The 13,298-nt window shown below is 30.9% G+C and overlaps 1 protein-coding gene across 1 annotated transcript; it reads left to right on the top strand.

Annotated features, from left to right (window-relative positions):
• The first annotated feature begins 5,168 nt into the window (after positions 1-5,168).
• On the top strand, positions 5,169-6,413 carry LOC149531158 (antimicrobial ginkbilobin-2-like protein). Its single transcript, XM_089809240.1, has one exon. The coding sequence runs from the start codon at positions 5,261-5,263 to the stop codon at positions 6,068-6,070; it is 810 nt and encodes a 269-aa protein (XP_089665366.1). The 5' UTR covers positions 5,169-5,260; the 3' UTR covers positions 6,071-6,413.
• Positions 6,414-13,298: the final 6,885 nt, after the last annotated feature.

Below are 13,298 nucleotides of genomic sequence, written 5' to 3'. Positions count from 1 at the left end.
ATCATCAATAAATGTAACATAATAATGATATCCACCAAGGGAAGTTACCTAAGTTGGTCTCCTTACATCTATATGCACAAGCTATAATTTCTCATCTTTGTTTTTATTTCCACTCTTCACAAAACTAATTGTCTCTTTGTTTTACATATATGACTTTCACAAAAATCCATATTGACACATTTTAGGCCTGGTAAAACTTTCTTTGAATGAAGTAATTTCACAACGTTCTCACTCATGTGCCCAAGTCTATGGTGCCATAATGCTATTTCAAATTTTGCATCAATTGTTTGTTCTCCTTGCTCAACTATAGCAATTATTCTTGAACATTCATTTTTCTCTAAAACAATTAAAGTAGAAGGAACAATATGACCTATACAAAGATATAAGGTGACTACTTTCACACCTTTTGCTACTACAAGGGAACCTCTTGAAACCTTCAAATTTTTATCATTAAAAGTAATTGTGCAACCCTCATCATTTAATTGCTTTGCTGAAATCAAATTCCTACTTAGGCTTGGAATGTGTCTTACGTCTTGCAGTAGCCAATTATTCCCATTCTAAAATTTAATCTTAATTTTTTCCTTTCCAACAATCTGACAGGGCTCATTATTTCCAAATTAACTAGCCTAAAATCCCCTTGAACATAATCAAGAAAATAACCTCTCTGGGGAGTAGCATGAAATAAAACCCCACAATCTAAAACCCATGAATCATCAACACTTTCTAAATAAAGAAGCAAAGCACCTTCTTTCGATTTCTTACTGAACGTATTTGCCTCCTTATTTCCATCTTGATTTTCTCTTTCATTGTTCTTTCGAGTCCAGGAATGTTTCTTCTTATGCCCTAGCTTTCCACAGTACCAACAATCTCTTGGTCCTTTGGATTAAGAGCTCATTCCCTTTGAATTTTCGCTTGATTTCTAATGATTTTCAAAATTGTTTCCTCTTTCAGTTGTTTTTCCCTTGCTTTGTGCATTCAAAACACTTCCTAATGTAGATCCACCTAAGATCTTCATATGAGTTTCCTCACTTAGAATAAGACCAATCACATCATCGAGTTTTAGGGTATTAGATTCAAAATAAAAATTACTCACAACCATTACCAATGCATTCCAAATTTCAAGCAAAGAACACTAATTGAAGAGAGCCTTAATTTCTTCATCACAATTGGGATTTACAGAAGATAACGGGTTGGTAACTATATTAAACTCATTTAAATTATTTGTAATAGAATCACCTTATGCCATCTTCGTATTAAATAAATGCTACATGAGAAATAACTTGTTTGAAGTAGAGATCTTTTCATATAGTTTTTCTAAGGTTTGTTTCATCTCTTCTTCTATCCTAGCTTTCATAATACTAAAAGCCAATGATTATGCTAGGCTTAAATGAATACTTTCAGGTTCCTTTTGATCATTAATTTCATAGTCCTCATCTTTCATAACTATCTGTTTCTTGGTTTTTCTTTGTGATGGCCACCATAGATCCTTTGGATGAAGATAGTCATCCATTTGCATCTTCCATAACAAAAAGTTCTTGCCATTAAATTTCTCAACCTTCAACTAACCTTTATCTCTCATCGCTCACACTCAACCATGAGACCTTCCTATAGAGGATATCTAAAAAAATAGAGAATGGCGACACCTCACTCTGATACCACCTGTTAGGATTAACCACACATAGAAATAACAATTACATTTAAATATAACTAATATAAATCAATAACAAATTGCATAGAAGAGAACACAAGACACAAAGATTTAATGTGGTTCACCCAGTCCCTAGGCTATGTCCACTAATAGAAGTCCAATATTATTATTATCTAGTGATTACAATCTACAATCCCTTACAACTCAATATCGCGACAAGAAGCTACAATCTCATCATACATTATGAAATCCCTAACCCTAAGCCATTTTAAACAAAAAAAAATTTGCTTATAAAATGAGGACTAGAATGAGTCATCGAATAGAAAAATGATAGACGACGACTTTCACAATAGTAATTTTAATTTTTTCTTTGGAGATGTTGCCCCAAAAAAATTGTATAGGGGTGTTTCTCCTTGAACCCAACTTGTATTGGGATAGGGAGCACACTTGGGGTGCTACCCCTTGACCCTATCTTAGGAGCACAACCCCCAAATTCTTTTCATAATAATCTAGGGGGAAACTGAGCTAAATACAGGGGGAAAAATTAACCTCCAAATCTACTTAGGCTCCACATCACAACACAAAGTAGCCTTAATGTTGTAGGACTCCCTTAGAATTCTCTCCCATGAGGATAGTGTCATTTACAAATTATTCATAAATACAACTTGAGGGGAAGAAGAGGGTTCCGACCTATGAATGACCCTCGTAAACCCCAAAAGACTCAAATACCTTCCTTAGAAATGAGCCATGATGGAAAATTATATAAGAGAGATGGGGTCTCCCTATCACGGGGCTCTAGATGATTTAAAGAACTTTGAAGATAAGTCATTGATAATGAAAAAGGAAGTAGGAGAGGAAATGAATTGGTTGACAAATTGAATTGTTTAGAGCTCAAACCCAAAAGCTCCAAGAATCTTTAATAGGAATGTCCAGTCTGGACCGTTTCCTAATCTTTGGAAAGGTCTAATTTTATGAGAGACCCATATTTCTTAAATTCGAGCAAAGAATCAACATTTTCATAAATAATAATAATAATAATACTATTAGCTAGGGATATCTCATCTACCCATGTTTTTACTACAACCTTTGGTGTGTCTTGAGGAACACTAACTAAACTAGTAGCTTTCTAGTTTTGATTTATCTAGAATTTAGAGCAAAGTTCTCTATAAAATAATCCAAGGTTTATTTGTAGTACTGTAATATTTCTAAAATTATTCTTATGAGATAGTTTTAGAGAAACCTCCCCAACATTATGGAGAAGTTTTCTAGTATTACATAACAACATCTGTCTTTCCTAGATGTTCAATAAAAATGTTATCAGTTAGTGCTTTCTCCTTTACTCATAATTTTGTTGCAACCTTTAGTGGGTTTTGAGGACCCCTAACCAAACTGGTAGCTATCTAGTTCCAATTTCTCTAGGCTTTAGATCAAATTTTTCTTGAAAATCATCTAAGGTTTACTTGTAGAGTTTTATTATTTCTAAAATTCTTCTTAGGAGATAGTCTTAGAGAACCCTCCTCAAGATTATGAAAAAGTCGATACCTATATTTACTTGAAAAGATTGTATTTCCCAAAGGGATCTTCAAAAAAAATTCCTTCTTTGTGTGTTGCTTTATCCACCCCTTCCCTTGACCTTCTTATCCTTCTTAGATATGACAATCTACTATCCATGGTCATTATTTGAGTGAAGAGGGGTAGCCAAATTCCTCCTAAGAAGCATCAAATCACCATTAAACCTCTATAATTTCACATATGCATATTCATCTTATAAAAAGGTATTGTTGACTCTATAATTTGACATTCATCTATGGTAGTAGAGCCACTATATTTCTTTTACCTTACACCTTAATATTTATTTTAACAATTTCAATTTTATTTCTAATGTATTTTTCATTATTTTAATTTTTTAACTTTAGTTTGGAAACTTGTTTTACTAGACTTTTTGAATAGTCATCGCAAATTAAAAAGCAACTCCCAAGACATAATAAGTTAACACAAGAATTCAACATAATATTCTTATGAAAGTACTAAGATGATGTACACATGAATTAAAATGCTTTCTTTTTTACAAGCATCTCTAAAACATAAATTTCACACTACATAGATTATGCATGCCTAATGTAGAGTGGTCTCATATTTATGTCAACATATGTATATTCAATAGTACCACAACTAATATTCTAAAATTTAAAAAAAAATACTCTTTTCCTTTTCCAAACATTTTTTTTTTGACAAAATACTCTTCCTTTAATATTTAAAATAAGTAAGATAGAATATTTATTTTATTTAAGTTATTTTATTTGATTAGTTTACTCTTATAGACATTGTAAGGGAAAAGATCTAATACATGAACACATTCTAATGATTTGTTACAAGAGTTTTTAATATAATACTCATAATTAGTTATTTAAAGTCTCTTTTTTAACATTATTATTTTACTGTTTTACATTACTATTGATGTTCATTTCCCTTATTCTTCTATATATACCTTGTACCTTGGTACCAAAATGAAAATAAATTATAATTTAATATAAGATTTTGAAAAGGGTGAAAATTAAGACCTCAATTACCACACCCATGGGAATATCTCAAAATGAAAATTCCCAACTGAAGCCAAAGATATTAGATTTTGGCGTGGAAAGAATGCTTCCTACAGATGGGACTCGGATTAACATAACGCAATAGGAATTAAAAAGTGTGCTACCACTATTTGATTTTCCATGTAAAATGTTTTACAAACGTTGATTAAATCCGAGCCCGTTGAACAGTCGCTAAACTCTGAATGAAGACCTGCTTTACAATCTAGAAGCACCAAAGTACCTAGCTTACTTAACATCTATCAGCTATGATCACGACATTTTTAAGGTCATAATTTTTTATGAAGACTAAATTTTTTCCGTACCTTTCATTATAGGTTTTAATAAAAAAGTTGATTGTCAATTTAAAATAAAAATAAAAATTTAATAGATCATCTTAAATTTATATTTTAGAAAATAATAAATATTAATTAATAATATATGCAAAATTTTCTATTATAAATTAGTAATTTATACAAAGTCTAAAATAAAAGAATCAAGTTTCTAAATTCATATATCTACTTTAAAGATTTTTTAATTAATATAATTATATAATTTTTCTTTTTCTAATTTATTTTATTATATTTTAACAAGTTTTTAATTTAGTAGAATATGCAATCATCAACATACAAAATAGAAACAATCCTTAACTTATAAATATAAAATAATATATTTGTATCACATAAGATCACATTTATGTATATTAAATAAAATACTAAGTTTATTGATGATTTAGTAATAAATTTATTTTTCATGTTGATGGGCAATACGGCATACTTCTCAACTAAACAACTTTTCAATGCCCCGCTTGCAACTTTTCTCTATAAGAGACATTTTAAAGCTTGACTAATATAATTTTTTGTGGTCATAATTAATTTAGTTTTTCGAAATTTACATAAAGATAACTAATTTTTGCGTGGTTGAACCGGCAAATGCATCTCCCCCATTCTTAAGAATTGAATGAATCAACGACTCATCGCATTCACATTAAATTAAATAGCCCTGTTTGTGAAAGAATTGTTAAGGGGGAGACAAAATGCAGATCGCCTATAATGCGAAGTATCCACAGTTGGTCTGTGTTGTTTTGTTATCATATATTTTTTGCAGTGCAACGCAGAACTGCGGCAAGAATAAGGCAAGCACTGAATTCCAGAATAATCTTAAAATAGTTCTTGATAATCTTGTGGACAATACATCATCATCAAATGGTTTCAGTACTTCATCCTATGGCCAAAGTCCAGACACAGTTTATGGTCTCCTCCAATGTAGGGGAGACGCAACTGCGGAAGAATGCCTCAGTTGTTCACAAGACGCAAACAGCTCCATGCTCAATGCTTGTAAAAATGTAAGCAGCGGTAGATCTATGCTAGACAAATGCTTCGTACGCTATGAGAACTATTCCTTCTTCGGAGAACTAGATACCAATACACTAGTTGTTTATAATACAGCGAAGGTTACAGATGAGCCTGAGGAGTTCAAGGCGGCCGTTAAGGAGCTTTTCAGCAATCTATCTGAAAATGCCATCCAATCCCCAACACGATACTCTTCTGGATCAAAATCCAGCACTACATTTTATACGATAAACGGCCTGCTGCAGTGTTGGATGGATTTAACTTCTGTTGACGACTGCAATACATGCTTGAATAACGCAATTCGTCGGCTGTTGGATGCGACGTTTAGCGCCGATGGACCTTTTCAGGGAGGAGTTGGCTGGTGCGGAAGTTGCTTTGCTCGTTACGAAACGTATTCCTTCTTTCATCCCGCCCCTCCACCGCCACCGTCTCCCGTTGAACCGCTTTGTCCACCACCACCGTCTCGCGTACACGTTGCCAGGATTTTTCGTTGAAGAAACTGTATAGAACTTGGTGAAAATATGGGAGATGGTGCTTTCACATAAAACCTAACTTCAAGACTTCAAAATAATTGATCCCCGCAAGTTCTCGTTGAGTGTAAATGGCAAGTAACCATTTATCTTGTCTTACAACAGTACTATAATAAATAACTCAGAGCATTTATGTTGTTTATTAATTTTTATAGTGAGTTGATAGTAGGTGGGATTTTTTTCCTTATGTAGGCCTTGTCTAGTCGGAGATAAGACAATGGAAGTGGGCATTTATAATTGCCTTTTTGTATTCTTCTTTTCCACAAGAGTTTCAATACTACAACACATCCAATGAAGCATTTCAGTACTCTCATGTGATATTTAAAAATGCATTTCTAAGAGGTTTTGCATGAGGTATTTTGGAATTTCACACTTGAAATTTGGGCATTGAAGTGTCATGGAGGGAACCTTCAAAGGTAATGTGCCGATTAGAAGAATAGTCCAATTCAGTAGAATAGCTATTGTTAAGGTTATTCTCATCCAATAAATTTGTATATATATTTATAAATTTTGGTTTATGTAGAGGAATTCTTACATGGAACTCTAACCACAACTATGGGGAGTATAAGACCAGGATAGATGATTTCCCCATATTTTTTTAATTTGTTACTATTTAAAGAGAAAAACATTGGTTTTCTAAGATACCACCTTTGACATGAAAAAATTGCTTAACTTTTGTTATTATTTTGAGGTGATTCTTTACTATTATGTTTACCTTTGGTAGGATAGCAATAATATAATCAAATATGTCAGTGGTCAATATTCATGCAACTTATGTTTATTAATTAAATTGAAAATCAAAAGACCATTTTTGATGGCACTATCTATGCAGAGGCCACAATGAACTTTTATTAATTAATTAAAAATTTACATATGAATGTTAATTTATTGAAAAATACAAACAAATTGGTTATGTAGGTGCATTTTGGCTCCTCCATAGCGAAAACCATTTTTGATATCCTCAATAGACAATTCCCAACCTAAACCCAATGTTAATGTGTGAAATTATAAATGGAAATAAAACTTGTGTTTTAAACTAATAAGGTGTAGGTCTATCAATTTAAATGACATTTATTAAGTGTTTATTTTTAAGCTAAAAGTGTTAAATGTAGCAATTGACTAATTTTTTCATTTATATGTTAATTTGTGCGCTTAAAGAATAGTCCCTACTGTGTAGAATTTGGTAAGATCTTTGATCTTTCAGTCGTACGAGATCTTTGTCATGAGATTTTAGTGAGGTTTGAAGGTAGTTTTTTGATGGATATCAGTAGTTTGTGATATTAGACTTATCTTATTGTATGTTCATTGTACATTCAATAATGTTCCTTTATTTACAAATAATTAAATCTAAACTATAACTCTCATTTGTGAGCATAAATTTTTTATTATTCTATTGTTTTGTATTATGTCTAACTATAAGAACTCAATAGCTAATCATAAATATAATATCTTTTATTTGTTAATCAAATTGCATTGTAGAAATTTATAGTGTGCTAAGAATATTTATACTTTATTCTAGAGCATTAGTTAGAATATTAATAATAATTCTTAAGATAAATTGTAGGTGAATACTTAAGAACATCAAAATATTGTAATTATGTTTGGGTGTGATTGTAATATGTACATGTCAAGTTTTAAAGTGATAATTTGGCGATGGTATTGGTAATTTGAGTATGTGTATTATAATTTAACTTTGTATAAGTCTTAAGAAAATGATCAATTAATGAGTTAAACATCTCATTAGATGAATGGGAACTAGTTTAAGGATTTGGTTATATGTACAATCCTCATTTTAAAGAGCTAGATGTAAGACTAGAATGAAATCGGATCACCATTTCTAAGACCCAAACATTTTTGTTAATTGGGCTTAATATATTCTTTGAATTCTGAAATTAAACTTTGAAAAATGCCTAACAAACATATAAGACCATGAATGTCACCCTCATTAGTTCAGTGTTTACTTCAAGCCTGTTTCTCATGATGCCTTCACATATCATATTCTTGACTTGAAAATGTTAACTTGGTATATAAAATATCTTCATTTAATTATATAATGGCTTTGACCTATAATTAATCATTCTTTTATTCAGTATTGTTCAGATTTATACTATTATAGCCATCACTTAAGATTACATTCCTATATCTTCCTCTCCATAGTCGTAGAAAACCTCTTCTTTTCATTGTATTCAATCAAAAATCATTCCTATCGTCCACTTGTTGCTTATACATAAACATGTAACTACTAATCTTGATACATCCTAAGTATCATAAAATATTTGGGAAAAAAAGTTAAAACCAAGTAATAATATGTTGTACGATCAACAAATTAGATAATAACATAAGCCTAACTATTATAAAACTGTTCCATTGTAAAATTAAAAATTATTCAATAGATAAGATCAAAAGTACGACATAGACAAATTGTTCCATTGGCACCTTGACCACAACCAAAGAAAAAGACAGAACTAAAAGAATTTCTTACATTATTAGAAACTGCATGATTTTTAGTTTCCTTAAAGCACAAACTAAAGTCGTCATATTTTAGACTTTTAGGAAATGTTATCCTACAGTGGAGAATCACTTTTTCTTCCACCGGGGGACACGGCGAAAAGACTAACCGGACAATTCACATGGAAAATTAAGTTAAGTCGTATTTTCATATGAACTACTTTTCTATTCAATAATGCCGGCTTGAATTACATCTCCGCGTGGTCCATCTATCATTGGACTTTAACAGTCCCTCTGATAAGAAAGTCATACCCCTAAGGCCTAAATTTTCTTGCTCTGTTTAATTATTTTAATCCACAATTAGGTTTTGAAGATCTCACTTGAAACTGAAGATTTGAGGTTGATAGTCAACATTTCTATATAATTATTCTAATGTAGGTGGAAATCTCAGTGCTCACATTTTTAACTATTTCCGTTGATTGTTGATCTCAAATATTGAATATCGAGAAGCAACGGACATGGAAAAAATGGTCTATACCTTATTTATAATTTGTATATTTCATTTTACTATTCATCTATATTCTTTAATAACCCCAACACGATTTATTTTTCTTTGTGAAGTCAACAGACATATCCAACACCATTTGCCATAACCAAACGGCACTAGCTATGGGAGGGCTAAAATGTTATTTTATTTAATAGAAGAATTATTTTTTATTTATTAATTTAATATATTATTAATATTATTGTATGATAAAAATAAGTTTTATATCAGCATAATTGAAATTATCTATCTGGTCAATCTTTATTAAATTTAATTTTTTATTTATATTCATAATTAATACATTAACTTTTGGAGTATTAGAAGATTCACAAAAACAAAATATGATGAAAAATTACAATGTGTGTGAAAAAATAGTTAAAATTAAAATGTTTAATTTTTTATGTAATAAAAAATATATTATTATCAATCACATAAGTTCACATCATTTTTTTATGTTAATATTTTCATTTCTTATTATTTTAAACATATGTACTTAGGAAGCATTTTATAGAGCATAATGTGTCCTAGGTAGGGGGAGACAATAGATGAAATAAGTTTAAAATATGATGTATCTAAAAATGAAATTCAAATCATCATGGTAACATCAATAATATAGGTAAGTTCATAAAACCTCTCATTGTAAAATTCTTGATCTTGACTTATTGATCTACACTTACATTAAACTATGTTGTACATTAGAACCAATTTTATAACATCATTTAATTTCATATCCAAATATACAGTCAATTATATTGAAACTCTAAAAATATTGATAATATTGGTTTATAATAGCCATTTTATCTAGAATACTTCCAACAGTCTTACATTGACAATTCACTCCTAAACTTTAATTTTAAAAGAGATTTAAAATCTAGAAAAATCAAGACATAAGTATAGTATACTGATTATCCCAAAAAGTGTTGGTTGTGATCCTCCATGTTGATATCACCATCACCTCGAATATGTTGACTTAGTTATGTTAGTTAAATAAATATAAGTTTCAAATAAAAGAATCATGATTGTTTGAAGTTTATTTTATGTTTTTCTTACCATGGCCACTTTGCATTGTGTTGATTTCTTCCATTGATTGATTAAGATCAATAGAAAATAGTTGACTATATTTTTGAGTGCTTTGTTGATCATCTAAATCTACAAGACTAAAAATTAATTCAACATATGTTCTAAAAGTATACAATTAATTTATAAATTAATTATTCAAAAGTATTGAATTCTTTATCATAATTTTATTACCTTTTCTAGCATGCATTGCATCAATTGTTCATGTCTTCTTAAAATCATCAAAAATACAATGAAAAATAATAATAAAGTAAATTAATAGTAAATAACTTACCACTTGTAACTTCAATCTCATTTGTTGTTGTTTTGTTTATATCAAGGGAGAAAGGTAATAGATGTCCTCGAGCACTTTCTTGATCAATCAAACCTACAATGACATATGTTTAACATAAGAAGTATCAGTCATGTAGATACTAAAATAATTTTGAATAAATGAACTAACCTTGTTTCCTTATAATCTCCCTTTCTTCTTGTATTGCTCTGCTTGAGTGATTAGTAACCTTCTTTTTCTTTTTTTCCTACACCTTATAGATGGGAATTGAAACTTTTCATGTTCCTCAAATTTTCCTTTAAGTTTGTAGATACAACATTGTGTCTTTGATGAGTAGAATGAGTTTTATGCATTTTCCTAAGACTAAACAATGGTGTTATTCATTTCAAAGATATGTTGTCTGAACTAGGGATTGATTTAAATTTGGAAGATGAAGCAATAGATGCATGGATAAATTTTAAAAATCTCTCAACACATTGACTAAAAATAGTTTTTCGTCTTTGCTAGTACATAAATTTTGGAGTAATGAGTTTAAAGAGTCAATGGATTTTTGAAACTTACCATTGGTACTATTAGATTATTCCCAACCATCTAAAGATTAAGAAATAACATTATATATATATATATATATATATATATATATATATATATATATATATATATATATATATATATTCTTAAAGTGTATTCAAAAGGATTGCAGAAGAATTTCAAAAGCATGAAGAGTGAAGAGCCACGAGCTAGCAAGGTAAGATAGATTCCTATTATATATTTGCAAGACTACAGGACTTTCTTGCAAACAAGGAAAATTTAGTAACACAAAGAACGAACCCATAGCACACAAGTGAAGACTAAAGAAGCCCTATTACAAAGTGATCTCTTAGAGGATCAATCTACAAGGAGTACAAGCTCTCATTCAATAAGAAGAAATTTAGAAAAAAAAATCAAACACCAAAAATGAAGAATGTGGATTCAATCTTAATTAAATGAGGTTGAGCAGAGAAAAATAAGGGAGATAAAAGGAAAGATAGGGGAAAAAAAAAAGAGATCGCATAATGAAATTTCTAAAAGACAATGAGAATTTAGAGAAAATTCTTTAAAAATAACATTATACTAGAACTTGTTTAGAATTTCTCTAAAAAATAAAATGTAAGAATTAAATAATTAAAGAGACAATGAAATATTTTTTTTTAAAAAGTGAATAGGTTTTGTTAATTTAAATATAATCATAAATAGATAACTAACAATTTTTAAAGTATTCCTTGCAATAACATATTAAAGAAATAAGAATTTTTGATTTTGAGATTTTAAAATTTAATCAAAAAATATAGTGTAATAGTGTAATTTTTGATTGAATATTTAGAGAATTGCACATTATATAATTAAAAAAAACTTTTAAAAGAATTTAAAAATATAAATGCTACTTGTGTTGGTGGCACGCCTTCCGAAACAAGAGAAAAGTTATATAATTTTTTTAATGGAGATACCTAGGTAGAGATTATTTAATAAGGTGTGCTCCAATGAATGGCAACCTTCATCACATAAAACTCAAAACAAGGATCCTTATCATTAGAGCTAAAGGAAATAGGATCATCCTCCTTTGGCTAGCATTACACTGAGCCAGTCTACAAAACTAAAAATGTGCAAAAAAGAGTCTCTTGTTGAGCACAGAAAGGGCAACAAGGTCAGGAACACCCAAGTGCTACAATTAGTGTCCTAGAGGCAAGCCCTAGAAAAGAATACACTAGGAAAAATGCACAATATTAGGCTTAGTAATGGCTTGCCACATAGCACAAAGAACCTATGACTCCTAGTATAGTGAGAAGATTACAAATGGCATCATTGGTTGAGAACTTCAACCATTAGCAGGTGAAGAACATGCCATCGGTAGCCCAACCTAGGCTTATAACTAGTTACTAGGGTGTCTGCATACCACTTCTAGTATTTCCACTAAGGGTGAGAGGATTGAATGCCCACTTTATGTAACAAATGTGGAGGCACCACAGAAACTAGAAGATCAATAGTCTGTTGATCTGGACAAGTGAACCAAAATTGCACTTTCATATCCTCCCATGATAGTAAACTCATGGTAACTCTGGAAAAAAGATCTTTAGGGGTCTGTATGCCACATTTAAAAAAATGCAGAGCACTAGCCTCATGCACTTTAGCTAGGGGAACACCTTAGATAGAAAATAATGGTGACCACTAGAGATTGTGTTGGGTCATGGAGAGCCCATCTCTAAACCCATTGCCAACCCAATGAGGCTAGGACTTAACTACTTCCTAGGCTTTCCAAATAATCTTGGCAACAAAAGTGCCCCAAATCTAGATAGGTTCAGTCATGACAAGAAGGGTCTAAAAAACAATCCCTTTCCAAGCTAGCCGATGAATCAAAGAGCCTGAAGAAATGCAATGTCTTAACAAAATATTCTAGGATTAATTGCTAGAAAGACCTTGAATCACCCATTTGGCACATAAATTAGTACCTTACTTCTGGGTGGACAACAAGACTAGGCCACTAGACTATTTGGGAAGACAACAAAAAATTCCAGGCGACTCTATGAAAGCCCTAGTGAGAAGCATATGACGCCCAAAGGAAATCATGTAATAGGCACTCAAGTTTGAGATAAGAGGCCTTTGAAGGTGCCCAAAAGGAGGAATAGTACACATGGGTGTGGCCAACACTTTTGAACAAATCTAGAATTTTCTCACAAGGGAGAGAGGTTTGGTGATCCAATACTCCAACTTCTTCTCTATTCTAGGAAGAACCACATTCTAGAGCTCGATGACTGAGGCTTGGAAGGCAAAAGGGATGCCCAAAAAATGGAAGACTTCCCCATGCTGATCCCATT

This window comes from Cupressus sempervirens, chromosome 11 (genome assembly GCF_028749045.1).
Source record: "Cupressus sempervirens isolate cs-2001-9-10 chromosome 11, ASM2874904v1, whole genome shotgun sequence".
Taxonomy (NCBI): domain Eukaryota; kingdom Viridiplantae; phylum Streptophyta; class Pinopsida; order Cupressales; family Cupressaceae; genus Cupressus; species Cupressus sempervirens.
This window is presented reverse-complemented; position numbering and strand designations above follow the sequence as displayed.